At 34.9% G+C, this 17084-nt stretch overlaps 1 protein-coding gene across 1 annotated transcript; it reads right to left on the reverse strand.

Annotated features, from left to right (window-relative positions):
• Window positions 1-307: 307 nt before the first annotated feature.
• Window positions 308-16600, reverse strand: LOC114243605 (arylsulfatase B). Its single transcript, XM_089729757.1, has 8 exons — window positions 16453-16600; window positions 12822-12912; window positions 9861-10020; window positions 7824-8050; window positions 5374-5482; window positions 4263-4415; window positions 3065-3733; window positions 308-824 (listed from the first exon to the last, which is right to left on the reverse strand). Exons 1-8 carry the CDS (start codon window positions 16473-16475, stop codon window positions 457-459), a joined length of 1800 nt encoding a protein of 599 aa, XP_089585883.1. The 5' UTR covers window positions 16476-16600; the 3' UTR covers window positions 308-456.
• Between the last annotated feature and the right edge of the window lie 484 nt (window positions 16601-17084).

A 17084-nucleotide genomic window follows, 5' to 3' on the forward strand; every position in this document is an offset into this window, starting at 1 on the left:
ATAATTTTATTATTTTGATTTTACCATGTAAAATATTTCTGTGTGGGTATGATGAATACTTTAATTTGACCTTATATAGTACCTTATATAGTATGATAGTACCTATTCTGCCAATTAATTTTGTCCAATAACGTGTGGCTTCCGTACTAAATTAAAATTTAACCATAATTAGGCGTATCTTAAAGACAACGCATGAAAATTTACAGATATTTACAATTCACATAAATTATGTCTCATTGCAAAGCAAATACGAATTGAATAAACTAATTGAACAGCAGGTGCAGTGAAAAACAAATTTACGAGTAAATAGAGGTACTCATTTTTGAATATTTTATTGCAAACAATGCTTAAATTTTAACTTACTAAATACAACTATACTTAAAATATCACAAAAATTGAAATCAAAACTAAACACAAATTTACAAAAGACTGTAAAGACCGCTAGATAGGTCCTAATCAAAACACACTTTGTAGTAAACACAAAAAATTCCTAATGCCAGTGATACCATCGCAGTTGACAGCTGAAGCTTTGGTCGTGTCTTTGGTCGAAGTCCTGTTCCCGCTTATGTCTATAGATAAATTCAAATTGCTAATTTTTTGGACAGGTACTTTCGTGATACCTTTGTTTTTGACATAAGGAGTCCACGTATAGCCAAATTTTGCTGGGTCTGATTCATTTCTAAGATTAGTGGGACCTCGCCGAAGTTGCATAGCCCAAAGCCCTCGCAGCCTGCTAGTCAGTAGCATTGCTATTTTGTTTGCCTCTTGCCATAAATCGTGACTCTCCGATGGATCTTTACGCAGATTGAAAAGACACCCGCGAGCTAGAATAATTTAAGAACCATTAATTATATGCTCTTCACAGTACTTTATCATGACATCTATATAACTAGTCAGGTCATAAGTATTGTCACACAGTCAAAACTTTTCTTTTAGAATGCTGGCCACAAAAAAGTTTATTGAATTCGAATTTCGAATTGTTCATGAAAATAAAAATGTATATACTTTTAGAATTTTACTCATTTTTAAATATGGAGTAGACGCTTAAAGAAGACCGTGTTGCAGTTTTTGCATTGCATCGTTGCGGTTACGCGCCAATTCAAATTTTTAACATACTGAAAAATTTGAATATAACCAAAAGATTCGTTTATCGTACCATCAAACGATACAATTAAGACTCTAGTGTAGATGACAGGTCAAGAAGTGGTCGCCCTCGGTCTGTTAGGACTCCAGCAGTGATAAAAGCTGTGAAGGCGCGTATTCAAAGAAATCCCAAACGTAAGCAGAAACTGTTGGCCCTTCAGATGGGGTTAAGCAGAACCACGGTGAAAAGGGTGTTAAATGAAGACTTAGGGCTTCGGGCATATGGAATAAAAACAGGACATCGTTTGAATGCCCGTCTAATGGACCTGAGACTGAAGAGATGCCGCACTTTGTTGAAGCGGTACGCGGGAAAAAAATATCGGGAAATTCTTTTTTCGGATGAAAAAATTTTTACCGTAGAAGAGAGCTACAACAAACAAAATGATAAGGTGTACGCACACAGTAGTGAAGAAGCGAGCAACCGTATTCCGCGTGTCCAACGAGGTCATTTTCCATCCTCGCTCATGGTATGGTTGGGAGTTTCTTATTGGGGCTTAACAGAGGTACATTTTTGTGAGAAAGGTGTAAAAACGCATGCAGTTGTGTATCAAAATACAGTACAGACTGGCTGGCGGTGCGTGAAATCGACTTCATCCGGCACGAAGACTGGCCCTCCTCCAGTCCAGATTTGAATCCGTTAGATTACAAGATATGGCAACACTTGGAGGAAAAGGCGTGCTCAAAAAGCCTCATCCCAATTTGAAGTCACTAAAGACATCCTTGATTAAGGCAGCCGCCGATATTGACATGGACCTCGTTCGTGCTGCGATAGACGACTGGCCGCGCAGATTGAAGGTCTGTATCAAAATCACGGAGGTCATTTTGAATAAACTTTAGTATCATAAGAATCTATGTTTTGTTAAGTTCATTTTGGTATATGAATGGTTACATAATGAATAAACTTGTTTCAATTATTTTACATTAAACATGTGACAGAATTTATGACCTGACTATGTATGTATATAAAAATGAATTTCTGTTCGTTAGTCTCCCTAAAACTCGAGAACGGCTGGACCGATTTGGCTAATTTTGGTCTTGAATATTTGTGGAAGTCCAGAGAATGTTTAAAACGTAGATAAATATGAAAATAATCGGAATTAAATAAAAATAACAATTGTGTTTTTCCTTTGATGTCGGATGGATTCCTTTTGTTTGTTTTAAGTTTATTTTATACAAAAGTTTACGTATTTTATTTATCGATTGAGGCACTACGAATTCTGCCGGGTCAGCTAGTTTTTAATATTTTTCAAGATATTTATTACGATAAAAACAGTTATAAAATAAACATTATTGATTATCATGAAACAGGACAAAGTTGTATTGGCGCACAATCGCAAAGTAGCAAGAAAATAGTTTTACAGTATGCAGGTTGCGATACTCGTAATTAGTACCATTGCGTGCAAATAAAAGGTAAAGCCGATGACCCTCAACATTACAATAGTGACTTGATTACATCATAGTCGACAACCCATGCTGGTGCTTAAAATGCGAATTAATTAGCCGATAGTTAACAATGCTTTTAAGACATCAGATGATCATTTTTGTTCTTACTAGTATTCAAGAATCGTTCAACAACTAAATGCATGATAGAATTAAAGAAGTATACATGCAAAATGAGATAAAAATATATTACAAATACACACACATAGTTAAGAAGACAAATTTGTAGTGTGCATTGTGATTTTTTTCGAGCAGAATTTCTAATATGGATAATATTTATGTTTAAACCAAGAGTTAGACATGAAATCTTAAACAGCTGGTTTAGCGGGTTTTTCATCAAAGTAAGTATAGTATATAATAAACAAATGGTAAGAAAATGTCATTCCTAAACCACAAATTTAATGAGTCATTAAAAAAGAATGACACTAATTGTGAATATTATCCATTTATCTTTTAAGTTTTATAAGCAAAATCCACTTACTCAACGAGGGAATACAGAGAGTCGCGTCCTTTATTTCGTCTATTTGTTTAACAGTAGCCGCTTGCCTCATGTTTTGCACCACATCAAAATCTAAATACCGTCCTGTATACTCAAACATTTGCGCAACTTCGCAAGATTTCAAAGTGGAAAAATAAGGTGGAGGGGCAAACTTATTAATCAATAGCTCTGTTCCATAAACATTATTATTCAATCCGGTTACATTGCCGACGATGACTTTGTAATCGCCAGCTCTGTACGCCGCGTACATATTTGCGTTACTATCTTCCAAAGCTATCAACACTTCTTTGCGTTTAGATTCACCGTCTTGCAGAATAGCATCCCACTGATTTACTCCATCTATACTTTTGGTAACTTTCCCTCCGGCTGCTGCTACCAATGTTGGAAGCCAATCTGTTATGTGCATGAGACCGTTCCAAACCCTGGGACTTAAAGACGAATGCCATAGGAACGCTGGAACTCTTACGCCCCCTTCCCATGGTGACCATTTCGTTCCTCTGAAAGGTAAATTAGAACCCCAGTTCTGAAGTCTGCCGACTGTAGGGGATCCGTTGTCTGAGGCGAAGACTATTATGGTGTCATCTAGTATGCCTTTTTCTGCTAACGCTACTACTATTCGACCGATGCTCTGGTCTACGTGCGTCACGATTTCTAAAAAGCAACGCATATTCATTTTATCTTTACTTTACCACATTACTTTTTACTTTTTACCACAATAAGGTTAAGATACTAAATCTAAAATACACAACAATAAGTCGCACAAAGGAGAGTTACAATAAAACATTTTTTTAAATAAGTTTTTAACTGAAACCAGAATTCTGCAATTAATAATTAAAAACAATTTGGTACATTTATTGCTTAATATTGTTGTAGTTTTCTACTAAAAATGTACCTTACCTTAATCTTAAATTATATAAGTATGCATTTATGTGATTTTATAGAATGGTTTTAAGTACTACACATACATACGGACATAAACCTCGAAACGTCACTCAAATATCATAGAATAGTTTATACACTAGGCTTTTTTAGGCAGCGGCTTGGCGCTGTCCTTGGCATTGCTGAAGTCCATGGGCGACGGTAACCACTCACCATCAGGTGGGCCGTATGCTCGTCTGCCTACAAAGGCAATAAAAAAAAAAACACTAATAAAGGACATTAAATTAATTTTGATAATCACCTGCATAAAGTCTCCTGTTTGAATTCGCGATGTGCTTGCTTTGAACTGTTTTGAATAAAGGAGGTTGCAATGCACCTCCGGCGTTCCCAGCGTGGGGGGCGTTGTGGGTAATATGCAGGAAAAGTGGCCGGGAAGTGTTGTGTTGATGTATTACTACAATTGAAAGTATTTGAAGTCGTCGTGGCTTAAAAGATAAGACGTCCGGTGGATTCGTAGCGATGCAACGGTTTTCGAATCGCGCAGGCGGGTACCATTTTTTCTAATGAAATACGTACTTAACACATGTTCACGATTGACTTCCACGGTGAAGGAATAACATCGTGTAATAAAAATCGAACACGCAAAAATATAATTTGCGTAATTACTGGTGGTAGGACCTCTTGTGAGTCCGCATGGGTAGGTATCACCACCCCGCCTATTTCGGCCGTGAAGAAGTAATACATTTATTTATTTATTTATTTATATTTATTTATGAGACCTTAAAACTTATATCTCAAGGTGGGTGGCGCATTTACGTTGTACGAGTAGATGTCTATGGGCTCCAGTAACCACTTAACACCAGATGGGATGTGAGCTGGTTCACCCACCTAAGCAATAAAAAAAAAACAATGTTTTAATAGCGACTGTATTCTACTAGGTAATCCGGTGTAGCTCTGCGTGGCATCATAATAGCTGAAGTCGGTCGTACAAACGTCTAAATAAAGACAAATTAAATTATGTATTTAGACAAATTAAATGATGTAATTAATTATTATTAATTAATTAAATTAATTATAAGTTTCGCAAACAAATTTTAGCAGTTCACATATGTATGTACAAACGTAAAACAGCTTCTGAAATGTTCGCTTTGTAATTAAGATCGGTCATAATTGAGACTGCTTCACTGATAACTGAACTGATAAAATTAAAAATTCGATCTCATTTCTCAACAAAATTGGCGGCAATTTGTATGATACTGTCATCGATATATTATCACGATACTGTGGTGAAGATTGGTATCGGCAAGCGCCTAACACTAAACCATTTGTATTGATTTGTAAGCTGGTAAGTATATCGTAAGTATGGTATATGTCTTTACTTACTTACATTTTAAACTGAAAAATATACTTACTTTTTACAGCACGATCAGTAAGGGCATCAACGATGTAACGTTCTTCGTGATTTTGGGGTACTCCATTATCAAACAAATCCAGACCTAGCATTTGACGACCACTGGGCCACTGAAAACAGACACAATAAATACGAATAATATGAATTATCTAAATATTATATTTTAATTATTTCATACATTGTTCCACAAATTTTTTTATTAGCTCAGTAAAAAAATATGTGCACGTTTATTCAAATAGATAATATATGTATATTTTTGGTATAATATACTATAATATATATATAACTAACTATACTTACACTTTGTAAGTGACTATATAACATATATACTATATAATATACATATAATATATATACGTACTTGATTCGCATTACTCGTTTAAATAAGGAAGTCAAAGTTGCCGCCTGTACCAACATTATCAACTAGTTCACACTAAAGTACCAATTTACACCAAGTACAAATGTAAATAATACAACAGACGGAACAAAAACAATCATAGTACCTAATGCGAATTAGAACAAACACGATACGAAAAAAACCTGTCAAAAGCGGTTTAAACCATATTAGTATCTATATATTAATACGTGAAGCAAAAACTTTGTATCCCTTTTTACGAAAATTGCGCGGACGGAGGAGTATGAAATTTTCCACACTTATAGAAAATATAGACAAGAAGTGCACAATGCTAATATTTTTTTTTAAATAATGCATAGAAGATACATTAAATCAATAAAGTAAAAATTACACACAGTATCATGTATTTGACACACACACACATATATATATATATACTCTTTGTTTATTATCAAACTTTTGTTACTGCTTAAAGTCTGTAGTCAAATTGAGAATAGGTTAATATTGTTTATCTTTAATATTACGAGTATTTGTCTATAGTGCAGTCTTAGCGAAATCTGTAACAATAGGACCATAATAGTGTTGAAACTTATAATTTCAATTAATTATAGTCGAATTTCGACTACTGCGGGACCACTAGTTTAATAAAAAATATATTACGTTTTTGGAAGCTCACAGTATTCGTGGTCATGAAATAAACCGTAAAAGTATTTTTAAACGTAACGTCCGACTGTAAAATCAGTTAGTTAATCTTCTTGTCTTTGCCCTGCTTTGTATTGTTAGAAAGCTGAGAGAATCATAAATCATTTATTAAGTTTTTTTTATAGCTTATCTGTGTGGACGAGCTCACAGCCCACCTGGTGTTAAGTGGTTACTGGAGTCAATAGACATCTACAACGTAAATGCGCCACCTGCCTGGAGATATAAGTTCTAAGGTCTCAGTATAGCTACAACGGCTGCCCCAGCCTTCAAACCGAAACGCATTACTGGTTCACGGCAGAAATAGGCAGGGTGGTGGTACCTACCCGTGCGGATTCAAAAGATCCTACCACCAGTAAAAAGTAACTACACTTATTTCGATGTAATAAATACTAAATGAAACAGTTAAAGCAATAGTAAGCTTATTGCGTCATAAAATTGCACTGATTGAATTTCGACATACGTGCATCTGGTAATGTACCGTAATTATTGAGTGATGACCCTTATTTTCTACACTCAACCGATACCGAAAAGTATGGGGAAATCCAAATATTATATAAGTGTGTAGAAATCCAAATATTATATTGAAATCTATGTTGGCCCTTTCACACCAAGTAGACCGTGAAATAATCCATCTAATTCTCAGTTTAAAAAAGTAAAAGAACATAACACAGGAGGTCTCGTAATAAGGATTATTTCGTTCGTTTAGGTACATCATATATATATATATATATATATATATATAAATTATGAGATATGATTTAATTCAGAATTATTTGCAATTTGTCGTAGAGTAAGTACCTAGGTTACAGAAATTGAAAATGCCTTAACGGCTAAATGCCAAAAATCTAATAACAACAAAAGTAATTTTACAGGTGGTAGGACATCTTGTGAGTCCGCACGGGTAGATACCACCACCCTGCGTATTTCTGCCGTGAAGCAGTAATGCGTTTCGATTTGAAGGGTGGGGTAGCCGTTGTAACTATAGCGACGGTAGCGGCCCCGTCCAGCGTATACCCATACAACAAATAATTGCACATGAAAATTATGATCCAAACAACAAAGACCAACAGAACGATATTGCCCTTATGAGACTCTCAAGGAATGCACAGTTCAAAGGTATATATTTTTAGTGCCACTGTAGATATACGAGCATACGGCCCTGATTTAGAATACATTTATAAGACTTAGACTTAGACCTTACTTAAAAAAGTCGGAAATCAGCCGTTGTAACTATACTGAGACCTTAGAACTTATATATCAATGTGGGTGGCGCATTTACGTTGTAGATGTCTATGGGCTCCAGTAACCACTTAACACCAAGTGGGCTGTGAGCTCGTCCATCCATCTAAGCAGTAAATAAATAAAAAGTAGATTCTTGTAATCCTTTGACTTACCATTTCAATATTGGTGTATGTATAATAATCAATAAATCCACCTCTCATGCCGTAATGTGATTCATACCCTCGAGACGTGGGCAAGAATTCTTCTCTGGACATCCCAACGTGCCATTTGCCCACCAAATGGGTGGAGTATCCGAGTTCTTTCAAATATGAAGGTAGGAGACGTTCCGTCAAAGGAATACCTCTATCTTCTGAATTAAAAAGTGGGCTCCCGTGCATACCTGTAACGAAGCCCAGTAAATGTAATACTATCTAAGGTCATACTAGTATTTCCATCAAATCTGTATTGTAACCGTCGAAATTGTGATAAAATGGAGTCAGAAATGTTAACAAAAGAATTACAATTACAATTGGTACTACATTCAAAGAACATTGGCTTGGACCCGATATTTGTCAACTGCGTGTTGCAACTATAATCATTTTAAATGTTGCGTTCTCTTTTGATTATTGGATATTATAAACTTTTGATATACTCATTATATACTATTTTATATTTGTCACATATGGACAAAAAAATACCTAAAAAAATTACAACCGAACTATCATTATTTGAAACTTCTGTGACCAAATAATTAAAACGCCAAGATTGTACCAATCTTGCGAATGTGCCTTGCCTCCAATCGGTTTTTTTTTTCTAAATAAATCCGTCCTCGACACGTGTTCACGAACGAGTAAAACCATGAAGAAATAACATTTTGATATTAATAATTGTGAAACTGAATTATGAAATTAAAATCAACTTATAGACGGGGAAAAAAAAAGATTTTCGGGTGCTAGGATGTATACATTGCGAGCTAACACGGTTTTTTTTAGGAAGTAAGAATTACAGATAGCTCGAAGATCTTTCCAGTTTCAACAGCACGAATAGAACCAGAATCCTACCTAATTCACAAAAAGACAGAAACATAAAGCACGGAATAGCAAGTACAAAAAAAAAGTATTTAAGTAATGGCCATTTGAAATCCTTTTATTGCATTTGTAGGGCATTTATTAGGGCGTTAGTACTATTTTTATATTTAAAGAAGGACCATATTATTTTTCGATTTTATTATGAAATTAATAATTTTATGTGGTTTGTTCATTTATAATTAGTATCACAACTATACCTACCATTACTTATTTACAAGCCAATAAAATAATCGTAACTAGTATAATACGAAACTGCAAATTCAACAAGATCCTTTATTATTTAGTTTTATTTAAAAGTAATGCTAATTCGTGATAATAATTAATTGCTATAGTACAGTATTCGATAGATCTAGCATAATATCACCAAACGTTTTTTATTTTTTGTGAATGATTAAGATCGCCTTGAAAAATTGCATTCGCGATAAGTATCACGCAACTTTTAACAAACCGGTTCGAAATACTAGTAACATATATATTTTTTTTTAAACCTTGCGTCACCTTATTTCTTGGTATTCATTTTTTTGCATTATATTGGTAGACAAGCTTAAAATAATAAGCTTATCTGGTGTTCAGCGGTTACCAGAGCTCATAGGTGATCGCGATGCACATGAATGAGCTATACCATCAATTATGAGATTTGAAGTCGAAATCAAACTTCTTTTTTTTAATATTGATAAGTCACTGGTGGCCCGGAGGCCTTTCCAGTTTTACCAGGGCAGGTGGACGAGAAAACGCTCAGCCAGGAGTGCTAACATCTACCCGAGCGCCTCGAAAGGAGACCTAAAGACTCGAGAGTAGCTGTCTCGCGAATGCGAAATCAAACTGTTTTGTGGCAGTCTGTTTATTTGTTTGCACACATCTTCAGAACTGCTTTTCATAGAGTTTCATCAGTACAGGCCATCAGTAATCCCTTCTCGACCCGTAGACACTATCAGTGTGTGGAAACATCAAGATCATCATAATCCTCACACCTACCTACTGTTTTAACAATTATACCGTCATCTAACGGCTATTGCAATTAACTCTGTCATTACCTCGCATTCAACAAATTGTTTTTCAATGCCTAACACATTAAAAGAATTATGTAAAATTATGTTTTAGATGATATTGTATTTGTCTCACCTAATCTCATCGGGTACTTTCCAGTTAATAAAGCAGTGCGCGCTGGTGTGCATATAGCTTCACTGTAGTACTGTTGTAGTATCACTCCTTGATAGGCCAACGTGTCAATGTTAGGTGTCAGTATCTGATCGGAGCCATGAAAAGATACATCGTTCCAACCCTGTTGGTAGGTTAATCGAGTAATTAATCTGTTTCAGAACAAGAAGATACCGATTTAAATAGCCCTACAAAAATTAAATTTTCATAAGAGATTATTGATATTTTAGTTATAACACAAAAAAGAAAAGTAAATGACATGAAATTATTTTTGTGTGGACTTAGAAAAACTGGCGAAAGAATACTTAACGCCTACGGAACTTAAATGCGATCATCTCAAAAATGTGCTTTGTAGTATCCAAAAATCTAAAACGAACGGTAAAAACCTAAACAACAATCAAACGAAATTGATTCATAATTTTTTTGTTTTTGATTAGCCTCATAACAGGTTACATACAAGTTTCGATGTTTTATATAAATGAATAAACTAATTTTAAACTAAATCATTACTTTTAATTTATACAAAAGCATAAATAAGGCTTTCAATGAGTGAAATTGCTTGGCATATAAATTACCGTATGTATGTATGTACCATTAACGTGTGTAAATATTTAAGCTGATTTTAAGCTTTACCAGTGTATATTTATTTATAAATAGTTTAGTTAAGTACTCAATAAGACCTACCCTTTGCCAGATTAGATTAAAAGAATATTCGCGAAAACAATTTAAGGTTATGCTTGTGATATATAACATTCTAAATATCTTAGTCTAAAATCATATAGAGTGTACGTATTGTAACAAATGTACCGGTTATCATGAATCAAAGTCAGTTAGTAGTTTCTACGGCTTTGTGTTCCCATTTAAGGAATACGCCATCTAAATGATTGAGCGACCGTTAATTGACGCGCGTCAACGCTATGCTATAATAATTAAAACTACTTTCACAGCTTCGTTTTATTAATTCTAACGTTTTGGATACTTTCCAGTTTTCGTTGTCGTCGAGGTCTAAAGCTCTTATTAAAGGTCTAAAGCTCTTAGCACCTAGGATCATCTTGTTCTCGATATGAAACCCCAAGTCAAATAAAATTGTAGATATAAAGTTTTTTTTTTTTTTAAATCTCTGTGTATTCGTAATACCTAACTTTCAATTAATATGTAAAAAGTTAGGCGACTGTTAGCACAATATTTAAATGTCGACGAAGAATACTAGCCCTCTGGGCCACGAAAACTGTAAAGTATTCACAAGATCGGAAAGAATAGACATTATTTATTTTTTTATTGCTTAGATGTGTGGACGAGCTCACAGCCCACCTGGTGTTAAGTGGTTACTGGAGCCCATAGACATCTACAACGTAAATGCGCCACCCACCTTGAGATATAAGTTGTAAGGTCTCAGTATAGTTACAACGGCTGCCCCACCCTTCAAACCGAAACGCATTACTGCTTCACGGCAGAAATAGACAGGGCGGTGGTACCTACCCGCGCGGACTCACAACAGGTCCTACCACCAGTAATTACGCACATTATAATTTTGCGGGTTTCACTTTTATTACACGATGTTATTCCTTTACCGTGGAAGTCAATCGTGAACATTTGTTGAGTACGTATTTCATTAGAAAAATTGGTACCCGCCTGCGGGATTCGAACACTGGTGCATCGCGCTCAACGCGAATGCACCGGACTTCTTATCCGTTAGACCACGACGACATCATTTACATAGACAAATTTAAAAACGCAAGATTAAATCGAAAAATAGTTTTAATTACAAAATCAGTTAGATGACGCGCCGAGGTCACTTTTGCACAACGATTTAATTAGTAGAATCCTTAAATAGGAGCAAATTAAATCGTCAAGTACGTATGATTAACAAACGATTTTAGCCACTTTGTGTAATAATAAGCACGTGACTCTCTTTTCTTTGTTTCGGGTAACTTTACAACCTCTAATCATAATATTCACAAGTCAAGAAACTCAGATAACCTAATGAACTCTAGACAACTTTCCTATCAGAATATGAAGTAAATGAATACACGCAAATTTATAATCAAAGGAATATAGAGCATTCCCTAATTACATTTGAATATTGCAAGTAGCTAGCTCTCCGAGCGTATCAAGTTTGCCGTGTTTGTAGGAAATGAAATTTAAAAATAAACATGTACACAAAGCAAGTAAATTAGTTTTAATAATTAATATTATTAAAACAGCACTATAAACACAACTTTCTGTATTTAAAATACGAAATATAAAATTTTAGGTCAACAACGACCGATCCAAGCTAATAAAATTAAATATTTTAATGAATTATATTTGTTTACATTTTTTTCGCCAAAATGTTGATACAAAGTTTTGAACATCAATTTTAGAAGACTGATTCAGTTTTAATATAAAAAATAGCAGTATACGATAACTATGAATCTTGTCTATTTAAAACTTTTAGTAAAAATATATAATCAGTAATATAAAAAAATATTTAAGTACATGGAGAAACAATCTCGTGGCCCACCATGGTGTTTGGTCTATTATTTATCTATATCAAGAAGAATCAACTGTAACAGAATATACAGTAAGGTTATGATAAGTACATATTATATCAGTGGGTGAATCTTACAAATGCAAATTATCACTAAGTAACATTAAATATATAATAATAAAAGATAACACGATACAACGTGGGTGTGTGAAAAAAATTTAAAGTTAAGACCGGTAGATTAGTTCTCTGCTCACTCTTCAGCCATGAGAGTCATTTTGCAACAGTATGCTTAGTGCGAGTAAAAGTTAACTCAAATTTGTATGGAGTTGAAACGTTTACCTACGTTTGCCGCTTGGGGCGCTTTTCCAGCGCACTAAGCACACAGGACGTGACAGACCAAACTCAAAACATGACAGAACCCCATCCAGGTAAATATTTTTTTTAACTTTACTCACCATGTCATCAACCATAATGAAAACAACATTTGAGTTCGGTCTTGGATACGCAAGTGCAGACGCTATCACGAAGAGCGCCCAACACAGACTCCTGAAAAAAAGTTAAACTTATAAAGTGGGTACATTTATACTGTTAACACTTATTTTGATCTTTATTGCACAGATGACAATCTTACGGCGGTCAGGGTAGTGTCATAAATATCATAATGTAAATGCCGCCGCGCATCACGAGATTTGAGGTGAATATACTGTTTATAAGTTGTCTCACCCTTTAAACCATGCATACATGCATGTGTCCAGTCCAGATGACAAAAGTAAGATGGTACTTATCTTAATCAAGCAAATTCATCAATTTAACTGATTTAACTTTAATACTCGATACCATTCCTTCATGCCTTCTTTTCTTTTATTTATTTATCTATTGCTTAGATGGGTGGACGAGCTCACGGCTCTCCTGGTGTTAAGTGGTTACCGGAGCCCATAGACATCTCCAACGTAAATATCGTCACCCACCTTAAGACATGAGTTCTAAGGTCTCAGTTCAGTACAACAGCTGCCCCACCCTTCAAACCGAAACGCATTACTGCTTCACGGCAGAAATAGGCAGGGTGGTGGTACATAGCCGTGCGGACTCACAAGACGTCGTCCTACCAACATAGAATTAAATAGTAAAATGATGCGCCTCCGGTGCGGCCTCATGGTCGCTTATGTCCAATAAATACAGTTCTAATATGACTTTCGTAGCATGATTAAATTTTGTCATCGTGCAATTACTTCGTGAGCAGATGTTAACTAGGTAATCGCTTTAAAAAAAATTTACTGTCGTATATTTAGTTATTATATATATTATATAGTTCTTCGTAATCACAAAATTGCTGTTTTAAGATTGACTAAATTTTATAACTTTAACTATTTTTTATCATCTCTATATTTATCTATTTATCTGTGTAATTTTCACCAGCGTCAAGATGTCTGATTAAATTGAACAGTGCCACAAGTACAAGGACCGATGACTAGTATAATGACTAATCTTACATCTTGATCAGCATTAGAAAAAAAAGCAAATTATTACTTTTGCTTTAAAATCATATTTTTATTTTTAGTTGTTAAACATATATTATGTAGTTGGACAGGAAATCACAACTGATAATATCGGTTACCGGAGACTGCATATTCAAAAATCCATTTTCATAAAACCCAGACTGATTTTATTATAATGTAAGTTAGCTCTGCCCTTGTCTCTTTTACGAAAAATAACAATTTTAAGTAAGTAGTTTGACATAGTTATTATCAGTCGCGATTAGAAGTCACGTTACACGCCTCGCATCAAAACTATGTTATTATGATCTTTACTGTCTAATATCAGGAAACAGTTTAAATGTTTCGATTAGCAAAAACAGAGCAACAAAAAATCATACTTGTTTACAAAAAAAATTAAGCACATAAAACGTGACTCGCGACGAACCTAAATATTCGACCTTCATAGTATCTTCGAATTTTTGTATTTGGCGCAAATTCTCATTTTAAAATAGACTTGAATAATTTATAACTGTTTTATCTTAAAATAATTAATACTAGAGATGTCACGCGTGGCCTACTTTAGTCGAAAAATAGCTTTCAAAGGTTCCGTACCAAAATTTTTAAAACGATTTCACTGTTTGTCTATTTACATTTTTTGCCGGCCGCCGGAATCCATTCACATTACAATTTTTTTTTCCTACCTATGCTTTTAGCCTTGAGAGGCTATTTCAGCTTCTCCTTGACGTGTAGGTTAGCTCACGGGGCTCAAACCGAAGTGTTGCTAACCCTGGCCCTAGCAAGGGCAGTGCTTCGCAAAATCTACCACCGGATCGGAAACGCGACCCACTGAGAAGACCCGGCGAGAAACTCAGTGGGCTGTGTCTATGGATCAATTTACTCGTCAAGCCCTTCATCGCAAGCGTCGGGTTCGACGAGGACGGTGACCGGTGCTTGTGGTACTAAAACTAAAAGCACCGTTAATGGATCGGGTGGATCCGTAATGACGGATTACAATGAATGCCCCCACCTACCTGAAGACATGAGGTACGATTTTACCTTTATCTAATTCTTGTCTATACCGCTATTTGAACCTGAACCCAAGACTATTTCGTGGCAGAAAAAGTCAAAATCCTAAACCTGCAAAGTACTTACTCGAAATTACGCAAAATATTCGGAAAAATATATACGGAAGTAGGTGTATTCTATAAATCCTGTATGAATAAACTACATAACCGTCCGTAGCAGTTTTTCAAAAATTGCATCTTGCAACTTGCACCTTTGACATTGCGATGAGAGAATAACTGTAAAACATCAGCGTAAATAAGGTAGCCGGGAGTGATAACTCTCGTTACCTATAAATTTATGAAGATATAGAAGAAATAAGAGAAAACGCGCCAATCTACGGTATGCTCACAGAAATCTACGATTTTTGTGAATCTGAGATCTAAAATTTTTGTGAGAAGTCCTGTAGTCAGAATACACGCCTGAATGTCATACAGACTACGAACGCTCTCAAAGACACGAGTGAAAGCAATTAATTTCCTACAGGAAAATATGCTTAATATAGTGACAATTTAATGATAGCTGTTGTGAATTAATGTAAATGAAAATCTTACATGATTACAGTCGTGATTAATCGCTATATATATATTGATTGAACATTACTATCGCTGGAGTGGCCCTGACTATTGTACCACTAGGTCCGGATTCGAATCCCGATCCTAATGTTACACCTTCACTTTTACGTACTTTTTTAATATTTGTACAATCAATAAGTTTGTTACATGACATCCAAGTTGAAATTTAAATCACTTTCAGTTTGACAAATGTATCGACTACATATCTTTTTTTTTGCTTATATGGGTGAACGAGCTCACAGCCCACCTGATGTTAAGTTGTTACCGGAGCCCATAAACATCTACAACGTAAATGCCGCCACCTTGAGATAGGAGTTCTAAGGTCTCTGTATAGTTACAACGGCTGTCCCACTCTTCAAACCGAAACGTATTACTGCTTCACGGCAGAAATGGGCAGGGCGGTGGTACCTACCCGTGCGGACTCACAAGAGGTCCTGCCACCAGTAATAACGCAAATTATAAGTTTGTGGGTTTGGTTTTTATTACACGATGTTATTACTTTAGCGGAAGTCAATCGTGAACATTAAATTTGTTAAGTACATATTTCATTAGAAAAATTGGTGCCCGCCAGCGGGATTCGAACACCGATGCATCGCAAGATACGAATGCACCGAACGGCTTATCCTTTAGGCCACGACAACTTCTAAATTTCAGACGTCTAAAAAGTTATTAAATTAAATCCCAAATTGCTTATATATTAGGCAAATAAAACCAGAGCATTTAACTAATATCGATCCTATTTTTAAAAAGTGCTGAGTTCATGCCGGAACTTTCAGTTTCAAATCATTCTATAGTTTAATCAGGTAGTCATAACTGATGACTATATGTATTATGAAACAATGACAATTTTTAATTCAAGAGAAAAGTTCGATTAAATGAATAAAATTTATATTAAATAAGAGCTACGGTGTTGGGATCAAAAAATAAACTTAATATTCTACAAAGATTTGTACTGTAAAGCTAAATTTACTCACCATATCGCATTTAATTTATGCATTATTTCACTTAACAACAACGAACTGCACAATGCTACCACTTTTTAAGGCTCACTCGTGGCTAATAAGAAATGAGAGAGGTGGTTACCACACGACTGCCCACCCTACATAAACCTCTGAAATAAAGTGCAGCCTTTCTTCGGTATAATACTTTGGCCCACTGTTTCCCTGCCGCTGAAGGTCATATGTTGGTTTTCAGTAAATAAGATTCATAATAAAGAATATGTAATTAAATTTAATGTTAAATTGATATGCTTGAAAAACCCTCTATAACTGGTAAACTCTGATATATCATTGTTTCCTACGTAAAATTATTACGTAAGCTCACTCCTTTTACTTTTACAAGTAGTCTATAACGAAATAAGTTGTAAAATTATTCAAATACGGAAGTTTAAAAATGTTAACGGAACAAGAGATCTTATATTTGAAAACTTATCCAAAGTAGATGGAAATATAATAAAAGCTATCAACGGTCTCAAAGAAAATTAGGGCAAAAGAACATTTTTTGTTTTAAGACGTTTTCATAAAAAATCTAAAATTCATAATAGTTTGTTTTATAATTTATATTATCTTATTGTTTGGTGAGATTGATGATCCTTAAAGATGATAAC

The sequence above is a fragment of the Bombyx mandarina genome, chromosome 09 (genome assembly GCF_030267445.1).
Source record: "Bombyx mandarina strain Sakado chromosome 09, ASM3026744v2".
Classification (NCBI taxonomy): Eukaryota; Metazoa; Arthropoda; class Insecta; order Lepidoptera; family Bombycidae; genus Bombyx; species Bombyx mandarina.